At 37.9% G+C, this 22,331-nt stretch overlaps 1 protein-coding gene and 1 long non-coding RNA gene across 4 annotated transcripts in view; one reads left to right on the forward strand and one right to left on the reverse strand.

The window, feature by feature from the left end:
• HECW2 (HECT, C2 and WW domain containing E3 ubiquitin protein ligase 2) overlaps positions 1 to 22,331 on the reverse strand; it is a 176,785-nt gene that overhangs the window by 30,649 nt on the left and 123,805 nt on the right. For all 3 annotated transcript variants that reach the window (XM_075756220.1, XM_075756219.1, XM_075756221.1), the window contains 8 exons: positions 21,368 to 21,463; positions 17,421 to 17,571; positions 16,944 to 17,047; positions 14,163 to 14,287; positions 12,529 to 12,714; positions 7,338 to 7,472; positions 4,422 to 4,524; positions 2,984 to 3,080 (listed from right to left, as the gene is read on the reverse strand). In XM_075756220.1, the coding sequence (XP_075612335.1) occupies positions 2,984 to 3,080; positions 4,422 to 4,524; positions 7,338 to 7,472; positions 12,529 to 12,714; positions 14,163 to 14,287; positions 16,944 to 17,047; positions 17,421 to 17,571; positions 21,368 to 21,463 (997 nt within the window). The remainder of the gene's footprint in view (positions 1 to 2,983; positions 3,081 to 4,421; positions 4,525 to 7,337; positions 7,473 to 12,528; positions 12,715 to 14,162; positions 14,288 to 16,943; positions 17,048 to 17,420; positions 17,572 to 21,367; positions 21,464 to 22,331) is intronic.
• Positions 4,410 to 7,950, forward strand: LOC142602329 (uncharacterized). The gene is made up of 3 exons (XR_012836035.1): positions 4,410 to 4,580; positions 6,984 to 7,064; positions 7,636 to 7,950. It is a non-coding gene; the product is annotated as an uncharacterized LOC142602329 (long non-coding RNA).

The following is a 22,331-nucleotide window of genomic DNA, read 5'->3' on the forward strand; positions in this document are numbered from 1 at the left end:
TTAGAGCATATTCAAGGGCAAAAAAGGGGCACAGCTCTGTGCCCAGAGCCCCCCAGTCCCTGCTGTCAGGGTGGCAGGAGTGCGTAATTCAGCGTTTCTCCGAAAGTCAAGCCCCCACTTTGTCAACACTGTGGCTGCAGCCAGTCACAACTAGAGTTCAGCCTGGAAGCCCCCAAGTTCCCCTAGCACAGCACTGAGCAAGCCAAGATGTGCTGCCCACCTGCAAGCATGGCCCTAGAGTGCCCAGGGCAGGGACGTCTGGACACTTCCAGACCCTACTCCAATTTACATCAGTGCCCAAATGTCAAGGTTTGAGCAAAGAGATGGTGGATTACAAAATATATCTTTGCATTTAGTTGGCATCAACACCAGAAAGTAGAAGGACATCTTCTGGGTTAACTGACACATGCAGCTCTCCAAACGAATGCAATCCATGACTTCTCGGGGTTACCAGTGAGAGTTGTGATTTCAATTTGTGTTTTAAATATATGCCTTTTACCTTCTGTTAAGATATAAATTATGTTTCAAGTGTAATAGACGCCTTTGCATGAAGCCTTTTACATTATTTAACAGCCTCTCAGTTTTACCTGTGGTGGTTTGCAATGAGATTTGATCCTGGCTACGTGCTTAATAATAGTATGATAAGTACAATGTTCTCACTGCACCATAAGACCTCTGAACAGCAGTTTCCTACCTGTAGTATACTTTGTGTATTTTAATAGACCCTCAACTTCTTATCACATCTCTTCATTCTTTTTAGGAATGAGAAATTTTTTTAGACAGAAAAATGCAAGAGATCTTTTCAAATTATCTCTGTCCTCTTCCACTGGCCAAATCGTGATTTTCCACCTCACCTATGTAATAATTATAATAGTAATAATAATATTTAATATCATCATCATTCTACCTCAGTTGCACCAGGTCCTTAAAGAAATAGATTACAGACAGTTGTACTGATCACTACACTAAAAAAAAAAAAAAAAAAAAAAAAAGAAGTAAGACACAAAGAATTCATAGTGTAGGATTTCACTTAGGTCTTAATTCATCAAGCGTTACAGCAACGTCACTGGCGTGGCTTAGTCTCACAATGTGTCAAATAGACATGGATTCCAATAACTTGCTAAATCAGGGCCTTAAAAGACTAACTAGGAAAAATGAAACTGGGATCTCTATTAAAATATAAGAAACATTACCAAAGCATCAGCTCTAGAAGAAAATAGGAGAGGTATAATGGAAGATACTTTACCTTAATCAAATGTACTAACTTCAAAGACTAAGACTAGACTGGAACCATTTGGTTTAACAGAATGGCTTCTCTGACCAATCCTACTTAATGTTAAATGAAACAATGTTCATTAAAATCCTCAATCATTCTGCTAAAGCGTGTAAGTTAGACATAGATCTTCAGTCTATTTACGAAGTAAGCATACAGAAGGATATACAGTCTCAAGTAAATGAGGAGTTACAGAAATCATATCTTTTATCCTTTGATCTTCCATTTTCAATCTGAAAACCATTTTTTCTTGAGAAGGGCTCAGTCTGTGGCAAATTATGATTTTGTAATCAGGAAGCAAGGTTCTACAAGCAGCAGAATCTGATAATACCAAGAAGTCTGAGCAGTCTGAACTCTAAATTATCAAAATACCACATAACACATGAAGAAAATGACACACTGATTGCTATCAGACTGAAGAAAGCCAAGCACCCAGGGGAAAGGAAAAAGGAATAATAGAACTACTAATAATCAGAAATTGCATGTATACTATTTCCCAATAGATTAGTTTGCTCACATTTCAAATGAAGGCTACAGGTAGGACAAACTTGTCTGTAGTGTTACGGGTGCAACATAGGAACTGTTTTGCTAGGCTGAGAACTGTAGATTTTTATTGTCCTCCTTTTCTTTGTATTTTCTAGAGAACATGTATTCTGCTAGTACATCGTTTGAGGTTTGTCAGCTAAGATTTACTTAGAGGGTAAATCAAGTCTTTAACATAGAAGCCTCATCACAAAACTTGTTAGAACATGATGCTTTGGGGAAAATGCAAAACAGGGCAGCTTGTTGAGTTCTGGGAACTTTCAGGACATAGAGGAAAAGGGATCAATAAGTAACACTATGAGAATGGAAAAAAAATGAAAATCAGTGCTGGCTGCTGTGCCAGCCAAAGTGAATAGCCATCTGGAACACAGAGCGCTGCATTGGCAGCTCTCTGCATAGGATAGACCACAACCACAAAACCAGCATTTAAATTTAGTGTCCAAGGAGGAATAGTCGTTTGAGCCCTAGTCACTAATATCCAAGTTATTGGTTATTGCATCTTTTACACCCGAGTACGTGAACTAAAGTGTCTTTGTACAGCATATGCTTTAAGAGGGATCTTGCCACCTTCTGAATTTCACTTTTTATCATTCCTAGTCTAACCACACAAGGCAGTTATAACAACCATATAACAATCAAAGATCATCCTTCATCATATCTCTTTGTACTATGCAAAAAACCTATAGATACCCGTTTTTTATATTTTGGAGAAACACTAATTGATACAAGATTACCTTCTAGGCCATTAGGTCAGGACAGCCTTTTTGTAAGTGCGCATGGAGAAGGTAAGGACAAAGCGAAATGCCATTCTGCCTCACAGTCCCAGCTGTACACATACTCAAATGAATGCGCACATTTGCCGTGCCATCCAGCTGTCCTGGCACATTTTGAAGACATCAGCAAATCTCTTATGGCAGTTGTTCCAAACATTTTATTGTAGGTACCTTTATTTCATAACAACACATTACCTCTGTTTTCATAAATCTTATTTCAGGGAGTTACATAGAAATACAATAAAGAACTATTTCCCACCACTTTATGAATATATTTGAATAGGCCAAAAATCTACCATCTGCTATGTTCCACTGCTAATTTTAATGAAAGAAACTAATTCTAATTAGCATTTTGTATTGAAACGAGAATAGCAGACTTCACTAATTTTATTACCTGAGTGAATGATTTCTGGTAAGATCTGGTTGACGCTCTTGTAGAATTTCAAAGATATTGGGTTGGCGCAAAAATGCAACAATCTTGTCATTGTAAGCTGAAAACATCAACAAAAATACCATTCTGAAACAAGGAGATACTAAAAGACAGGACTGCATTCCTTCTGAGTTTTGAACAATAGTGACAGCAGACTTCATCTTCACAGTTTTAAGTTTGGCAGTATAGTGTTAATGCTTTTTCACGTAAGGCTACAGATTCCACTATCATTTAGGGAACACACTTTTTGATTATGAACCAAATCCGATTGTGACACATCCTTTCCACTGTTAACAGTTCTGATTTTGTTAGCAATTTCTATTACATTTTATCACTCACACTCTTAGCTAAGGTTGAACTAGAATAGCCATTGCTAGAACAAAATTGCAGGGACCTGGTTTTCACTGCACTGAAATCAATTCTCAAATATTAAACAGTCATTGGGAACACTCATATCAAATCCTTACTAACTGACTAACTGCTGAGCCTGCAGTGTATGCACACCATGTCCATGGCAAGGGGAAGGATTTAAACGAGCAGAGACTTTCAAGTAAACATGCCACAATACAAAGAGCCAGTTATAGTCAATCGGATTAATTTATCTTGATTTAGCACAATGTGACAGCTGTTAGATTCAATAAGCTAAATTCTGTTCTTGGTGGCACAGAAGTCAGTAACTTTGTGTGTATGTAACTGAGAACAGAAGTTAAGCTAATGACTAATTCCAAGCTGATTAACACTTTCTGGAATCCTGCCAAAATAGATGCTCAGAAATTGTACAAAAATCACTGGGAATACATGGAGTCCAATTAGGGGACAACTTGGCTCACTAGCTTCAGCTCTTCCTGTCACCACGTAGAGTAAGTGAGCAAGGAAGGTAGGAGTTTTACATCGGTTATTTGGTTCTGCATATACACTTTTCAATATTATTCCTGCAGGTTGCAACTGAACAATTGGGAAATGCTGATGGACAGAAGTAATCATAGACTCACAGCATGGTTTGGGTTGGAAGGGACCTCAAAGATCATCTAGTTCCAACCCCCTTGTCATGGGCAGGGACACTCTCCACCAGACCAGGTTGCCCAAAACCCCATCCAACCTGGCCTTGAACACTTCCAGGGAGGGGGCCTCCACAACCTCTCTGGGCAACCTGTTCCAGTGCCTCACCACCCTCACAGGGAAGAATTTCTTCCTAATTATCTAATCTAAATCTACCCTCCTTCAGTTTAAAGCCATGACCCCTTGTCCTATCACTCCATGCCCTTGTAAAGAGTCTCTCTCCAGCTTTCATAACTAATCATAACCAATGGTAACTTCCACCCACCCCAGCCAAATGAAGAACCCAGCAGTGCACACTGACATGACACACTTGACTCTGAAAAGAGGCCGTATGCTCACATACCCACTGGAACCACATCCTGGTACTGAGCTCTGCTGACTGTATTAAATGTGCTAGATGGTCTTGGCAAAACTGGTGGTCCTGAATGACGGGAGTCCTCTCCGACCTGAAAAATGTGCAAGTAGCCGCAATGAGCATCTCTACACCAGCATATCTACTCAGGTACATAAAAGTGAGAACTCATACGGCTTAAAACTAAGTATGTACATAAATGTTTGCTTATCACTATCCCCAGTAACCACTGCAGCAGGAAACAGCTGTGTTGTATGATTGTTATTAGTAAAACAATATTTAGTATACTGTACCTATTAATATGAAGAATCAGAACTGATTTAAAGTTTATTGCTATTTTTAAATAATAGTCCCATTCTGAAAAGGGACTAAAAATTTCAAACTGGGATTCATTCAGAGGGTCTTTTGTACTTCATGGACACATTTACCCATATCAAAGGTTCTGAAAATCAAATTCTACTCCTTCATTAGCCCCTCTATTACCTCTATGCATGAGTGGAGTTTCCCTAAATCTGAACTGGAAAGTTTGTGGCTGAAGCAGGAGGATAAAGAAGCGAGTTCACATTCAGGCAAGGCAAATGAGTCCAAACTGGTAAAAATATGTTTCCTACAATCATTCAGTAAAACTGTTCTGATTTTCTTTTCTTTGTATTCACCTTCTGGGATTAAAAGGTGTGGCATATGAACATTTATTAGTGTAAAAGCACAATATAAAATTGTTCCTGGTAGTATTTGTGATGTCAGGGCAACTTCTGCAGTCTTCCATGTCCTGATGCTTCAGTCATTTCTACAGTGTCAGTATTTTGTACTTTATCTATGTAGAACATTTTGTTCAACCTCTTTTTCATCCTGCTGGACCTCTATGTTTACTTCACGGTTCCTCAGTAATGGTTAGCATTTGAACTAGACTTCCAAGCTTCAAAGATCTCTAAAACATCTAATTGCAAAAGATCAAATAAAGGTGTTTTTTAAATCCAGTCTCTGAAATCACAAAGAAGCAAAAGTCCTGAGATCTCTCCCAAGATCTTTTTGCTCTCTGATAATACTTTCTCAGAAAAGTGAAAAATTATTTCCTGTAGGCACTGTGCTGGAAAAGGAATGCCATTATTATTGCCTCCAGCTTCACGCTGCAGTTCAGCTTTAGCTAAAAAGGCATTCCTTACACTGGTTAATGTTTGCTTTAGAGCATCTCCCTGTAAAAACTGGGTCAGTGTCTTCAAAACATCAAAGTTCATGGCAAGGCAAATCCAAAGAAAGTATTTTGAGAATTTTTTTTCATTAAGTATTCGTCTTTTGCAATAATGAACAGTTCCTTGATGCAATGGTTTAAAAATAGGAAGAACAACTGCAAATATGCAATACTTAAGTCACAAGTGCAGAAGAAGGAGTGGTGTTTAGATCCATACATATGCATATAAATGAACATCATTAATCCCAGAATGGTAATGCTGTATTGAATTGCTGTGTTTAAGATTCCTATCTGGAATTACAGTTCTATTCAATTCAAGTTATAATTGTAGCAATATCAAGGAAATGTTTCTAAAATGACAGTTTAAAGAATTTCATGTATCTAGATGGAGTGGGAAATTTTGTCAGGTAATCAGCGCTGTGTATATGCAACATATATGATGACTTCCTGTAGAAGTCACTTATTTTGCAGTATTGACAGCTTCAGCAGCACGGTTGACATGAATTTCTCTGTTTTAAGTGCAGAGCTTTTGCATGCTGCTTAAAGAAAGATAATTTCAGTGCATATTTGGTAAAGTTAAGAAAAAAAAAAAATATGTTTCTGCTCTGTTATAAATCAATCACAACAGAAATACTTGCTTTACCCTATCAAAGACCTAAATAGCTATATGAAGACACTTCTAGCTTCCTTGTCAGCTGTAAGACATCATTGCCTACATCACATCACCAAATTGCTGAAAAATACTATTTAAAGCCATTAGTAAAATATACCTTACAGTGGGGGGTGGGGAGTGGAAAGTATTGTGGGTGACTAAACCATGTTCACACAGGATATGATAAGAAATGCAACCAGTGGTACGGCACTCATACCACAGCGGAAGCCCTGTTAGAGAAGTGGCAGGGAAGATTCATGACTGCTCTGAAGCAGACCTCTAGCAGAACTTCATCTGCCACAAAACTGAGCTATAAAAAGGATAAATCAGAGCATTTCTCTTGCCATTCTAAATTGTATTATCTTTAATTCCTGGCATGGAATAGCCCTCTGAAAAGACAACTCACAGCCAACAGGTATGGCGGTTAAATAAAGAGCAACTGAAGTCTAAGTTATTATACACACACTTGCTCAGAAATAAAAAGAAGTTACAACAACAATATGGAGACTGCTGGTGAAGATATACAGTGACGTATCAACAAAATAGTGTTTTCCATGTATTTCTGTTTAGAAAGTAAAGATGAAATACATTCGCAAATGCATATGACAGTCTGAAAGCCCATATGTTGTAAGATTTTTTTTATACTTATTTGGAAAGTTGCACATCTAGATGTATATACACACATGCATTTTCCCCCCCTTCTTATTTGCAGAGTTATATCAACATACTTGGAAGACACCATTGCTAGACAATAATACATATTTTGAGAGTGAAAGACTGGATACAGATGCTAGTAAGCTGTAATCAGATGCTCTCCTGTGGTTAAATGTGGTTACTGCGAATTAAAAGTAAAGAGAAACTCATGTCTGATATTTTTCCTCTGAAATCATACATTTCAAAAGCAACAATGGCTAGCAAATAAAATAATAAATATTTACAGATGAGTACTGTATGCTTACAGAAGAATCATGCTCCTCACAACATAGAATTATGAGCAGAACGATATGAAAGAGGATGATCCTAAAAACCTGATGGTTCTCGAAGAGAAGGGGCAGGTCCAACTTACCTCACCAGCGCTGTGGCTGCGTTGTCTAGTTAAGTGCTGCCGATGGACTAACGCACTAGTGGGCCTGCTACTCTGCAAGGGAAGCCGGGGGTCAATGAACGTGGTAGTGCGGGAATTGTGGTCAACAAAGAAAGCCTAGAGAAGAAGAAAGAAGAAAGAATTTATAGCCAGTACTTTTTTTTATTATTATTAATAATATGTCCGAGGTTAATGTCTATTCAGGATCTAAGTTTCATTCGCTGATGTGAGGCTGTGAACAAATCTTCCTCACATTATTGTGGCTTGCATTTCCTTTCAGCAGAAGAGGGATAACAGTTTTCCATCTCACTGGAGGGATGAATTCTTTAATGCCTTACTTCATTCATGTCTATAAAGCCCTTTGAAATTCTCATCTGACAAGCATCAGAAGTAGGAAGCCTTGTTATGATTGTCAAGAGGAGAAGACTTAAATGTTTAATAAAAGCAATCCTGGTGTATTCTTCCTTTCATTTCCTTATAATCATCTAAAAAGACGTCATTAAGTGGCAAAACCATTCCCTTTTGTGAACCATTTACCATATACCATATAATTATTAACACAATTGGGTGCATATGTCAAGTGCATGATTGCATCCTGTGATGAACTATGATTACAGGCCAGCAGGCATTTTTGTGATCCCCTGATACAACTATTCTAAGTTCGCTTACCTTTAAAAAAAAGAAAAAAAAAAAAAAGAGAGAGAGAAAAAGGAAAGGTCAGTCAGGGACACAAAGATGATGGCAGCAACAACATTTAAACCAGGCAACTGGTGAGAACTACCACGTATTGGCCAGTCAGCCATTTGCTGAAAACAAGGTCACAGGAGCATGTATCTTGCAAAATGAAAACCTCCTACAATTCTACCCAATTTGAACCCAAAAGGTTTCTAAGCACTGAAATTTAAACTTTTTCTAAGCCCAGAAATTGAAACTTTTTCCAGTGTTAGTGTTGCACTTGGAAACCAGCAGTGTTCTATTTCAACACACTTTGTTTTTTTCAGTCACAGTGCTGGAAACATGTGGAAGTGGCAAAAAAAGATGCCAGTTTTGAGCAGGAGAGTTACAGCAAAGTGACATCTGTTTTGAGGAATTGAAGAATCTGGACCAGCAGAGAGGTGGTCAGGGACTGTGGGAGCCATTTATGTATTTGGATACCAGTGAGGTACTTTGATTCTTTTGCTGACACCGCAGGACTGAATTGTTTATGAAACTGTGGTCATTCTCATCTTCCCCCATCCTGACCACTTGTTTCATCCCTTGCGCACCCTTCCTGCCTTGTGCAGGCACAAGTGTTTGCGTAGCCACGCAGTGAACCCAGCTGGGGAGCTGGTCCAGGCTAAAATTGCTCTCTTTTTGTCCCTCTCCCTGCTGGTTCCTCTAACCTTAGTCAGCCCACCAGCGATGAGAGGAGGGCACAACTGGCTCTTTTGGCAGCGATGCCAGCTTATAGTTATTCATGAAAACCTTGTTTCAGACTGCTTGGTATAGCCAGACCAGAGAAAATGCAATTCTTCTGACTGCTACAAAGGTAGGTAGACAAACCAGTGTGCTGTGCTATACAGTATCTAAATACCGTTATGGATTGTGGTGGGAGAAAATATTCATACTTCCATTTCCCAAGGAAGGAGAAGTCTATGGAGGGTCACCAAAGTTGCAAAATCTTAGAAACACTCCAGAAGAGGGCAGCAAGCCTCCTGCAGCCCTAATAGCGATCGCTTGCACCTGTAACCTGCGCCTAACAAGCAAGGACTCACATTACCTGAACAATAAGGAAGAACTCTGTTTTGATCATCTGACATAGTTACAGATATGCAGGTGAAGCTGACTGTTCCACAGTTCAAAAACTATAAAGCATACTCAATAAATGCAATTTTAATTGCAACATTTGAGCCTGATGCAGGACTTGTTCACCTCGACAAATTGTGATGTCACCTGCAGTGCAAGTATACAGATTAGAGAATATGAGACCAGTGGGAAAGTCGAATGAAAGCCATTCTGAAATTTCAGGTTTGGACTTGGAAAATGACTGGAAGAGGCTGCTGGAACATATCCAGGCTTTCTGAAAATTTTGCTCCTGATTCATAGGTTTATTTCACTTATTAGCAAGTGGTTGGTATAGGATTTTTTTAAATGTCCCTGTGTCTACTATTTTATCTAGTCTGGTCTATGTGTACTTATAAGATGTGAAGCACTTTCATCAAAACAAAGGTTGAGTTAATTAAGTCAAAATTATAATGTAAAATCACTTAGAAAAAAAAGGTACCGATTCAATATAGGAGAAAGTACTACCTAGAGTTGCACTACACAGTTCTTTGAGTTAATGCAGCAATCTAATATTGCATGTAGTGTTCTTTAGCATTACATTTAAATAAATAACTCAGTTTAAACATGAAGTTAAAGACAATCACATCTTATTAAATATGAATACTTGAAGGCTAGCTAGTAGCAGCCTGCTTTAAAATAAAGCAAAAAGTACTACTTTGAAGCTTCAGTGAAGATAATCACTGGAGCTTCAAGGCTATGGGCTAATGTGGACATTGGCACGCACGTCAAAATACAGTGTGGCTTTCAGTCTCCTTTCAAAAAAATTCCTCTCATAACTCCTGTCTAGCTATAATCCATAAATCTATGATGCTTGAAGAGACTTACGTAGGATGGGTAGTGCCAAAACTACATTTAGCCCATTAAACATGGATAGTTGCCCAAGTTATCTTTCCAATTAAAGTCAATGAAGCTTGCTAAAATACCTTTTCTTCCTATTGAAGACATTAGTAACCAATTGCAATGGATTCTTTCATTGTAGAAAGGAAAAACAAAAAATATATGTCCTACAATGACTTACTATGTACGTGCACATCTTGCAGAGATCTAATTAAAAAGTATATACATTTGCATTTGGCTTTAAAATATGAACGTGTGCTTACACATATTGCACAAATGCACTGGGGTGCTTATCCGTATATACATGCGTGTATGCACATGTTTGCAGCAACACAGAATTTCAAAGTTACCAGACTGAGTTCAGCTCAGGGACCTATCTATCTCACCTATATGATGCTTCCTGCTACCCCCTTTTCCAACGGTCTTCTGCCTCCCTGTGGTCAGAGACTGACCAAGGTTCATCTGTAATGCCAATCGGAAACTGCATACCAGTTATGCCAGACCTCTTAGGGAGAACTGCAGGCCAAACAGATTTTATCTTCTGTAAGGGATACATGGAGGAGTCAAAGAGGAGTGGGCAACTGGGCTTTACTGTGCAGCTTGGAAGAGAGTTCAGAGGTAGGCAGTTCCCAGCTGACCTTGGAAGACAGCCTGCAAAGAGGACAAGCAACCAGGACCACACTGGCACTGGGGGAGTAAAAAGTCTACTACTCAGCACTGTATAAGGGTCAGAAGGATCACTGTGCCTTGTGAGCAAGAGCACCAAGCCTCTTACTTGGAAAAAGAAAGGAAAACCTCATCTTAGCAGGAAAGACTAGCCAAGGAGAGGAAATATAATTATATATTGTGGCATGGCTAATTTCTACTTGCTTCTCTTTGACTTTATGCTTTAATAAAGGCAGGTCCAGTTTCAGTTTGGTGTCATCAAGCACTGGTATCACCACGTACTGGACATCATCTCGCTTGAGTGCTGAATAGGCTTTTCTACTGGCCACAAGTGCTACTTGTGACAAAGGCAATTCAACGTAATGAAAATGAACAATACTGAGCCTAATTCAAAGTGAAGAAATCCCAGTGGGAATTTATTCAGTGCTTCCTCTTGTTGATTAATGTTGTGGTAGCATCACTGTTACCAAATACCACACCAGAAATCCAAAGGTCTAATTCTCTCTATGGAGTGCCTATTAAAGTCAATTGAAAATTGCTCTATTCTTCAGAAGACTGGCCTCTGAAGAACTGAACAGAAAAATAATGACTTAAAACTGAAAAGAGGGAGACAAAGAACAAGGTTAGCATAACTGCACATTCCTAATTGTGTTTCTAATGAAAAACACAGTGCTTTCCAGAGCTAATAAATCCAAGAAATAAACAACCCTCAAGCACTTTTTCTACCCTTCAGTTTAGAATCTGCGTGTAATCTTTTCAAGGATCAAGATCATTATTTATATGGACACTCACAGCTAACTGTACCAAGACTGATAAACGTAAAAAGTGAGAAGCTTAGTATGCCTACAGTCCTAATTAGGACTTCTCACATGAACTGATAGCCTTATCACTTCCTCATGTGCTAATCACAGTCTATTTTTAACCCTCCTATCTTCTGCAAAGAAAATAATATTCTAGGCAGTGAGGATGCATTAAAATTACATTACTACTATAAAAATATCTGTTCTTTGATTTTAAAGTATTTTGTTAGAAATCGAAACGTGATACCTGTTTTGAAAAGCAGGAAGACTTGCAACTATTCAAGACCCCTATTAATGAAACTTACTGTACACAATTTCTTTCCTGTGAACCAACACATAACCACTAGAGTGATCATCCCCAGAGCTATCCCAGTCTTAAGTGCATCCATTTTATCTCAGAAATGGATGAACACTGGACCTACTTAGCATTTAGGTAGAGGTCTCGCCTAGAAAAATGGTTAGCTATTAGAGGGAAAAAAAGTGCAAATAATGAACACTAATGAACTAATGAATTCCACTCAAGACTTTGAGGTTGAAGAAGGGGGGGCGGGGGAAGTCCTAAGGAAAAACTTGACAGTTAAACAAGAAAAAGGCTAATAGAAATGATTCAACAATAACTAAATAAAATTCAGTAGATAGCAAAGTAACTTTATATCTAAATTATTTTATGAGCATACAGGCAAAACTCCGAAGATCTTCATTGAACTGCCTATATTTACACAGTAGATAATTCTTTTCAAAAGAAGTTTTAAACATCCAAGGGAATCTAATCAACTTATTTCACTGTAAAAAAGGCTACAGATTTCCTAGCAATTTTCCTTGTAATGATTAATACCCGCTTATCAGTCTCCTCCTTTCGTATAATGCTTTGATAGCACAGATGAGAAATTCCAATCTTCTTTTGGCAAAAGCAGGATAAAAGGACGTGCGCTTTTTACATCTGGAGAACTACTTGCACTTACGCTCTTGTTAAGAGCAATCAACTGAGTCCTGACATCGCAACATCCAAGATCAAGCACTCAGAGACACATGTGCATCACAGTTACCTTGCCCTGATGGTCATGCTTCATTTCCCAACCTCTTGGCAGCTCCAGCTGTTTGTTAGCAAACATGTTGAGGAAGCCCACCAAATCCCGATTATGCTGGTAGCGCTCAAAATGGTGGGTGTCCCGCCGGACTTTGGTGATCATGTGCTTCAAACACGTGTTATTTGTAAACATGCGGTAGGCACTCTGAAAAATAAACAACAAAAGGAAATATTTTCAAAAGATAAAATTCATTCTTACTACAAAAGACATTTCCACTGTAAATAAATCATCTAATCATCTATAAAACCTTTAAAATAATCTCAATTAAGCTACAACAGTATGAAAAAAAATGGTCCTCTTTCTGCATTTTGGGAGAAGTGTGTGATGTTTCTTATTTTGCTTAAGATATACAAAATTTTGTAATTGACTGGCTTCAGCAAAGCGTGAAATATATTACAGGTTCCATTTACTATACTTGTCCCTGGAACTGTGAAGAATCCTATAACATTAAAATTGATTTAAAAGTAGAGATTTTGATAGATAGTCTCTAATTTCTGGAATAGTGAGGCAAATGCAGCCATAGAATACAGCAATAAAGCTCATAAGGTTTCCTGCAGGACAGAGATACATAAGCTTGTAGAACTTATCACAAATCTACATAAATATTGTTTCCAACTATTGATTTTTCAAAAATATCCTATCATTGCATGTCAATGTGTAATTTATGTAAAAAAAATAAAATAAGAGAGTAAAAAGGAAAGCACTGAGGAATAGGAAAACTTTAAATAAAAGGGGAAAATAAACAGTTAACATTCTTCCCTCCAAATAAACCCAGCCAACCAGAAATCAGGTCTTTCTCTTGGGGTTAGCAATAGACAGAAGTCAAGGCATAGGCCCTCCTATTGCACTGTGCTACTACCTAAATCACTCTGGACCCCTTTACCTTACCTCTGGCCTGTTTCATATATTCAAGATAAAACTACACAAGCTAAGCAGAATTATTCAGACAAGCATACATGTATATTAAAACCAAACTAACATTGACTAGTAATTTTAAAAACACTGGATTATTAACAAGTGTGCTTGCAGACAACAAATTATTCATTCCATTACTTCTGTTTACACTATACATCCTGTTACACAAAGGAAAATAAGCATTGAACAAAAAACTGCATAAGCAGCACTGAAGAAGAGGCAAAAGAGAAAAGGAAAATATATATTAAGATGCTTTTTTGTTCAGTGTGACTTCTAATATATTTTGATATAAACCAGTCAATCTGGGGGAAACAAATCATCCCATAAGCAGCAAAGTTATCTTCCAAAATAAGCATCGTGTTCATTCTCAGAATTGTCTCTCACCCTCTGCAAAGCACAGTAAGAAAGCTATTGCTTCAATAACCAAATGAGTTTAACATAAGAAAGATGAAGAACTGAGTGAAAAATAAAAACTGTAGAAGCTATAATACCAACTAGGATGACTCTGAAAGCCCACCAGTTGCAAGGAATCATGATGAATGTTTGAATTTATCCAGCCTCCCTACGTATAACTAATATCTTAGCATCTAACACTGAGCAATACCTTTGTACACAACACAACTATATTTATAAGCAGATATTTATGAAAGTCTTTCAGCTGTAGATGTTATACTCACAGGGTTAGAATGCAGCACTGTAAAGAACTCTGGGCTGATAAGGAATTTCACAGGGGGAGACTGGAGCAATAAAGTAAGTCTGGATCTGGAGGTAGAGTGAGGCAGCACATTCTCTCTTCGAAAATCTAACAGCAAAGTTAATGACAAAGACTTACAATAATAATCATTACCAAAACATCACTGCAAACAAGTATATCGATTTGAATCACACAAGCAAGAAAAGCACTAGGTATACAATTATTTCAGTTTTATAAAATATTCTTCACGTAAGTGTACCTAAATTTCTTCTAACATAGCACTAAAGTTCCTGAAAACATCACAATTTCAGGTTAGTAACTTTTACTTGTTGCTTTTGGTAAACAATCAGTAAAAAAGTCCAATTATTTGGGTTACCAAGCATGTGCCTGTATATAAGAAGCAAGAAGGTTGCCTACATTGCTATACTGTAGCTGTATGCAGATAAATTATTTTTTAAATGCTAACTGATGGATATAAAAGTCATTGTACACTTAAAAAAACCCACAATAAATCACTGCCGTTAACACAGCCCTGATCCTGATACAGTATTTAAGCAGCTTACATAAGTAAGAAACAGGTTGCAAAGGAAGTACCTTCCAAGTTTCAACTTCCAATAAACATTTGGGTCTTCTCCTAGCAACTGTAGGAGTGCACTGATTTTTCAACAGTACCAGGAACTGAAAATATACTATGAGTGGTATTTGCTACATGTGAAAACTGTTCCCCCCAATTATCTTTGAAAACCAACAGGACATTTGGATGCATATTTTAATGTAAATGAAAAACTGCAAATTCAGATTGGGTCTGCAGTGATTTCACTCTAAAATGTATGCCATCTTCTACATTTCAGTTTCTTTCTTTCTTTCATATATTGCAGTCTTTGTACGCTTCCCCATCAAGTGAACATTAATTATGTAGAACACAGCTACCACGGATATCAAAGAACAATAACCCACAGGCAGAAAAAGGAGAAGGAGAGGCAGTGAATGAGACTCTAAACTGAGGGAAAAGTAAGAAGAAATTAAAAAAGAGGAGGAAAAGAACAAAAAGTAAGATTCTAAATATGGGTGGGTGAACATTAGAGAAAGAAGGGGATGGGGTAAAGAAAGATGTTCATTCTAAGCGTTAGAGGAAACCAGAAAATGGAAGGTTAATAAGTAAAGGAAAAGTAAATGAAAAAGAGGATTTTTAGTGACACTTTTTGAACAATAGACCCCAAGCCCTCCCACATGGGGCATGTCTACGGCGTGACAGCAGTGTAGCATTAAGGCCCCTGAACCTATGCCAGAATACTTGCGCTGGGAGCGTCTTCCAGGTATGCACTGCAGTTGCATGTCAACTCTATAATGGTACAAAACTTGGGGGTACAGCAATCACTTCTCGCACCCTGGAAGATGCTGTGGCATACTGCAGATAGGGCTGCTGTCATAATCTGGGTAATCTGGAAACCAGAATGTGTCACCAGGTGGGTTCTTCATGCAGTTTAGAGGATTATGAATTTGATTATGAAACATTTATTCAGCTGAACTTGCCGATTAGGGTTTAGCCTGAATTTGCTTTAAACTGGTTTGTTTACAGCACAACAAACTATCTAGCTGCACATGATAAAGATAGAAAAGGAAAAGGCTAAGACAGAACTAAAGAAAATAAATGTAATGGGAGCACTTGGCTAAATCACAAGTTCTACGATGGCTTGAAACTCAAGAAAGGGCGGCATTGCTTGTGCATTAGATTAATTTAGGAAGGAGTATTATAAAAGAATATCAAGAGTGTCCAGAGACAAAGAGGACAGAACTTGTTCCAACTAGGAGATACTGCAGTACTTGGACAGCAGGATGGACAAGACTCAAAACTATAGTGACACATCAGAAAAGTGCAAAGATCTGTGTGCAGGCAAGGATAATCAATGGCACAAACACAAGATGAAAAACAGACATCTGTGCCAAAGATCTGCACATAAGGCTCTGGACCTGATTTTAGCAGATCAAAGACTTGAACAGCAGTAATTAGTGTGAAACTATCAGAAAAAAAGTAAAATTATGCAGGGATGTACAAAGAGTGTTGTACGCAAGACACGTGACATTTCCGCGTCTCTTCAGTACAACAGAGTCATAGCTTTATTTAATTTTCTGAAGTATTCCTCAGGAGCTGCAGACCAACTGACGACAACCTGAGTAGGCCAACAAGATACTTGCAGACCTAAAAACACAAGCCATGAAGAAACACTAGGAACTAACGGGTTTAAGAACATGTTATAAGAGAAACAACATGAGTAGACGGTCTAAAAAAGTTACAGAATGTCCATCAAGTGGAGAAGATATAAGAACACATGATCGCATTTGCCAAGTATGGTTTAGGTACAGCTCATCCTATCTATCTTCAGCAGGGAGATGAACCTGATGACTGCCCAAAGTCTTTTCTAGTCCTATATCCTGTCATTTCAAAATGCAGTAGCGGATTCAAAATATTTGTAACCCAGACCACACAATTTTATACTTTTTCTCTGCAAATGTCCTGCCTATATTTTTACCAAGTCAGGCACTGACAGAAAAATGCTCTGAATCTCACATTCACCTCCTCAGCGTATTGAACAGGCTGAGCCATAATCTTCAAAAGCTACACAGCAATGAAAACAAATGGTTTCATTTTCACCCAGACTTTCAGGGGCAGAAGTTAGGTTCTGCCTTATGTTATTCTCACTAAATCATTTATGAGATGAGTGCTCCCTTTTGAGAGAGAAAAAAAATACATTTTTTTTTTAACCTGTATTAGAATGGTGAAAGTCAGTTTCCTCTCCAGCTCCATCCATGGCATTTGTGTGCTCTTCAGGCCTATCATTAGTCATTGTTCTTCGGATGCTCTGGTACCTAGGGTTAGAAAACTGGACTTTATATATAGTATATGGTAACTATGTTCCAATTCTGGCTCCAAGGGAGCTTGCCCATCTTTTCTGCCACGTAGGTTAATATACATTAACCTCTAATTTCTGTATTAATAGCCTTTTGAATTTCTGAAAACCATTATCAGTTTGGGGGTTTTTTTTGCCACATAGCTTATGAACACAGGCAGAATACAAAAGCCCTAGAAGCCCCTATGCAAATTAAAAGGGACAGCCATACAAAAATAAACACATATGGCCAGCTGCAGGAGCAACTGTGACCCTGTCTTCATACTCAGTCTTACAATGGTGAATGCAGTTTTGCAAGCACACAATTCACAAACAACAAGGGTAATTCTTACCGGCGATTCAGCTGTTCCATTTGCTGTATGGAATTTGACCTCTGGAGAATCTGTGGGGCTGGGGGTGCTGTGGGTCGCTGCCATGTTGTTGTCCTGTTCACGTGGTCCACATAAAAAATCCGTCCATGGCTGTCAATTCGAGCCTCCCAGTCTAAGTAGCAATAAAAAAAATGTAAACTATGGAGGGCCTGGGGTTTACTTATTTCTTTATTTTAGCTCTGTCACTTTTGTAACTGAATCTATTGTTCCAAGTTTCTATTTCTCTTTTACAGTTCCGCACAGAACTTTCTTACTGAAGGGTTAAAAGACGTGGGTTTTCCCTATTTTATCCCATAAATCAAATTTCGCACTGTAGTTAAGGTTCTGTGGAATCCATATCTAATATTTCTATCCCTTTCTTTATTCTATTTCCCACTAACCAGTAATTGTCCCAGAGGAAAAAAAAAAATTTAAAAATCACAACCCAAAACAGATTACTTAGTCTAATTCTCTTGGACTGAAGTAATTCAAGACCCAGTCTCTGAGGCTTATTCCAGTGCAAAAGGCCAATGGATAAGTACCAAAAACCTTGCAAAGCTTGACACTTGTCATTGCTTTTCCCCAGCTAATAGTAGCAGTAATAAAACAGATGCCAGCACTTTTCCTGGGTTTACATGTGCCTATGATAAAGACTTGCCAGAAAAGATGGACAATTATAACAATCAAACACCTTCATATACTAAATGCATGTTCCAGAATTGCTGATTCTGCAAATATCATAGCAAATTCAACTTCTTGTGCAAGTGGTAACTATAAAGCTGTCCACTGGTTTTGCAACACAAGCTACAGACAATGTTGGAAGTCTACACCATGGAAAACACACCAGGAGAGCAGAGATGAAGGCACTGGGACCTTTCCCCAACCACATGTGACTTCTCAGTACTCAGCAGAAACCAGGTGCATCACAACATAGGCCTTAGTTCTTAAGGTTTCTGGGTCACAAACACTGTCTGTCTAATAACTGATTATAAAATGGGCTAGATACCAAGACACTGATCATGGCTGGGAGCCATGTAATAATAAAATAAAATATTGAGATATTTCACATACAGAAACAGACGTGCCTGATTCTTGGGCACTAGCAACCGCAGAAAACGTGCAAACCATTTAGCACGTCAGTTGAAAAACAGTCTTTAAGAGCTCAGAAGGTTTCTAGAAGAGACTTTCTACACTGCAAGTCTAGGTGGAAACACCAGTGGCAGTAACATTTTAAAAACCACTGGCAAGCAACCAATCCTAAATGATGGCCGCTCCGCAAGGAAAGGGCATAAAAGCGTCTCGACAGCACAGAAGGAGAACTAAAATCTACTGTAAAGTATTTAATACTGACAGTCTTAAAACCTCAGGCTTTGTTACTGTATGCATACTACAACTCCTGTCAACTCTTGGAGGCAGCCAAGTGGCTCGCTGCATTACACTGTAGGGCCTGAGTTGACTCACAAAGAGGGAGGAAAGGCAGGTTTTGAGATAAACTCATTGTGTCATCTCCGCACGACAGCTGTGTGTTTTAGCTGGCCACAATGCAAATTAGTCTTCTATCTTTATGATGCACAATCAAAACAGCCTATTATTCTTTAAAGCATTCCTAGTGTGAACAAGAGCTATGTAGGAAAGTAAGCTCAGAGGAAGAAAAAAAAAAGCAGCACAATAGGATAGGAATAATGAGAACTGTTTAAGGAACAAATTTCAACTCCAGGAGAAAAAATGCAAAATTTTGTATTATACTGTAAATTTAAAATACAAGTTTAAAAATAAACAAAATTACATGAATGCAAAGCATATGGTGTAATCACTATATTTGCTATTCAAAATATAACACATTTGAAAGTTATTTAAAAAAATTCATTTATATCTCAAAAAAGCAAAATGAAACTTTTCAACATTGTCTGAAAAACATTTTGATTTTTAAGAAGAAAAAAATTATTGAAACAGATGTTCCTGTGCAAAGGTCCCATTTCAAAAAATTACTATCTTCTGATGAAATAAAAATACTCAAAATTTTTAACCAGAGTTTGTAAACAAAACAAAACAAAACATGGAAGAGAATTACTCATTGGGGAAAAAAGTAAAAACAACAACAACAAAAAAACAAAACCAGTTTAAATTCGTGAATTCATTATTCTGCTTAAATGTCAAACCCTAAACCACTGTATAATACTTGAGATTTTTCTTGTGGTGATTGTATGTCCAGTTTTGACACATAGTCACCATTTCTGTAATGTGGGCTTGCAGAAGAAAAGCAATTTTGCCTGCATTCAAGTTTAAATACACAAGTTTAAACACTTGGGCAATGGCTTCTAAAGTAAAGCACCCGCATCAGTGTTGTGATGGACAAGGATATCTTCCGTTAGTCAAACGTCTTACAAATAACTTAGCTTACTAAATTGCAAAACTGTAATTCATCAAGGTTGTGTGGTCAGGCTTATTTGTTGATTTTTCCCTAGGAATGTAGGAAGTGGAGCATAATGTTGCATGTTATAGGCAGAAATGTTAGAGAAATATTTCAATTCCTTTGTTCCTTAACACAATTGAAAGAAATACACCTATTTTTCTTAGTTTCAGATTCTGGTGAAACAACAAATAGAATACAACCTAAATTACAAAGAAATTAGTTTATCACTCAAAATCGTATTCTAAATGTTTGCTCTAATTTTTCACTATTAAAATATTAAAACTGTTACATATCCGAAAGAAGAGCTTTGGAGAGAAAAATTGAATCTAGGCAACAATTAGTATTTAAGATTTTATTCACATTAGTAAATGAATGATCTACATAAAGATTGCATTGGGCTTTAATTGTAAAGGTGCAATCTGTATATGCATGCCCATACGTCACTCTGTAAAATACCAGCAAATGTCATAAATGTTGGACTACCACACAGCCAAACCTTTTCCATTAACATTCCAATAGTTTTTCCAAGTAGTGTATAGTTTGCTTCTGAAACACAGAAAGCCATCTACGTATAAACTATGGTACTATAGAAGCTAGCTCTATGTGTTTCTCTTTTACTACACTGATCTCTGAGTATTTCCTGTAATGTTCTCTGTCTTTTTCAGTATGAAAAGTGGTAAAAATGCAACTGAAATATATGTCTCCCAGGCACAGTTTTGTAAAAAATAATACTGGTTTCTTGAGGTGGCAGTTAATTAACTTTAGTATCTGCACGCAGGACTAATTTGTTATATGTGCTGATTATAACAGAAGCAGCAGGGAGCAAAATCTTCTCATCACATTGGCTTTCCAATACACAGTTATATCTGTGTTCTGCTATCAGGGTCCTTCCAGTTACACTCTCTGATTACAAACACAGTCTCATTCCGTAGTGTGGAATAAGGATCTATTCTTTTTATCTAAATGTCTGAATTCCTGACTCCTTTAAAGTAGTAGAGCTGTTGCTTAATACCCATGTTTATTTTAATTCAAAAAGTCTTCACACTGCCTCAAAAATACAAAGAAAACACAGACACCTTTCACATAATCTGCAGAGATTAGAGATGTTATATATTTCTTTGTAAATCATCACCATACAGGAAGTATTCAGAGATTTCAGAATGCTTGACACCTTTCACTCCAAGCGTTTCATATAGCGTATCACCTCACCTCCCTACTCATGTGTTGCGTACTGAAAAGGCAGCACCATGCCTTCCTACTTCTCCGCAAATGTCACTTAGCAAGTCTGTATACACCAGGTATAATTATCATAACACATCCTGATAGTTTGCAGACTAAGCACAATGCCTTTTACAAAACAGCACTAGACTTCATCATCATTACACCTCACTTAGAACTTCTCAGCTGTTCCTTCTCAGTTCTCACATTTAAAAAAAGAAATGTAATGAGATCTAATGAGATCTCAGTAATGAGAAGCAGACAGCCTATCCCCCAATTAAAATATGAAGAACCTTACTTGGTGGTAGAGCCTCATCCACTCTCTGGTACCGGCTAACATCCTGACGTACCGAAGGCAGCGACCTCAAGGGCTGATGGCCGTTGGCTTGAGAACCTGGAATTAAAATGCCCACAAATTATTTTTTCAGTCAATGTGGGGAAGCCCTAGAGTTGCCTCTAATGTGAAAAAGATGTACTAAAACTTCTGCAGAACCTCGATATTTTAGGACATATCTAATAGTCATGTATTTTTGGGGACAAAAGAAGTTATGTCTACAGTTCCGGGTAAGTGATTTCTCTGGGATGTGTTGCTTTCCTGGTCCTGAAAATGTCACTTCTTGGGATGTGCTGCATCCACCTGTGACCAGTGGAAAACAGGGCACAGAAACAACAGCATGTGCCAGAGCCATATCCCAGCAAGGGACAAGGACAAAGCTCCACCTGGCCACCACAGAAACCTGCTGTAAGAGTAGGAGGTGAAACTGTCCATTGACCTTCCTTGCTGCAGCCACGCTGGTGTGCAAAACACAGTGCAACCTGACACCTAATAAAAAGAGAGTCCCAAATGTCTAGAAAATTATATAAAAGAACATATTGACAGTATTTGAAATACATACCAAAATTATTCTTTCCAAATCAAAGAGCTGATTATGAAGAAGAGAAATTAATAGATTCCAAAACTTTTGAAATGTTATGAAAGAGACACATTCGGAAAACCAGTTTGATTGCACCCACTTGATTAGATCCATGTCAATCTCTGAAGAAACTGAATGGATAATCCATTGTGAAATGTGCTTGGAAACAATCTGTTAGGGACACATTTCTACGTTCATTTTAGTAAGACATAAAATTCTCAACTGCTAAAATAATTTTACAATTGGCAAAAGTTTCTCAGTGTCAACTTGAGTAACACATTCCTCTCCTTCCATGGTTCCAGCTATGATAGGATGTATCTACACAGATAGGGGACTGGGAAAGGGAAG

This window comes from Balearica regulorum, chromosome 6 (assembly GCF_011004875.1).
Source record: "Balearica regulorum gibbericeps isolate bBalReg1 chromosome 6, bBalReg1.pri, whole genome shotgun sequence".
In the NCBI taxonomy this organism is placed as follows: Eukaryota; Metazoa; Chordata; class Aves; order Gruiformes; family Gruidae; genus Balearica; species Balearica regulorum.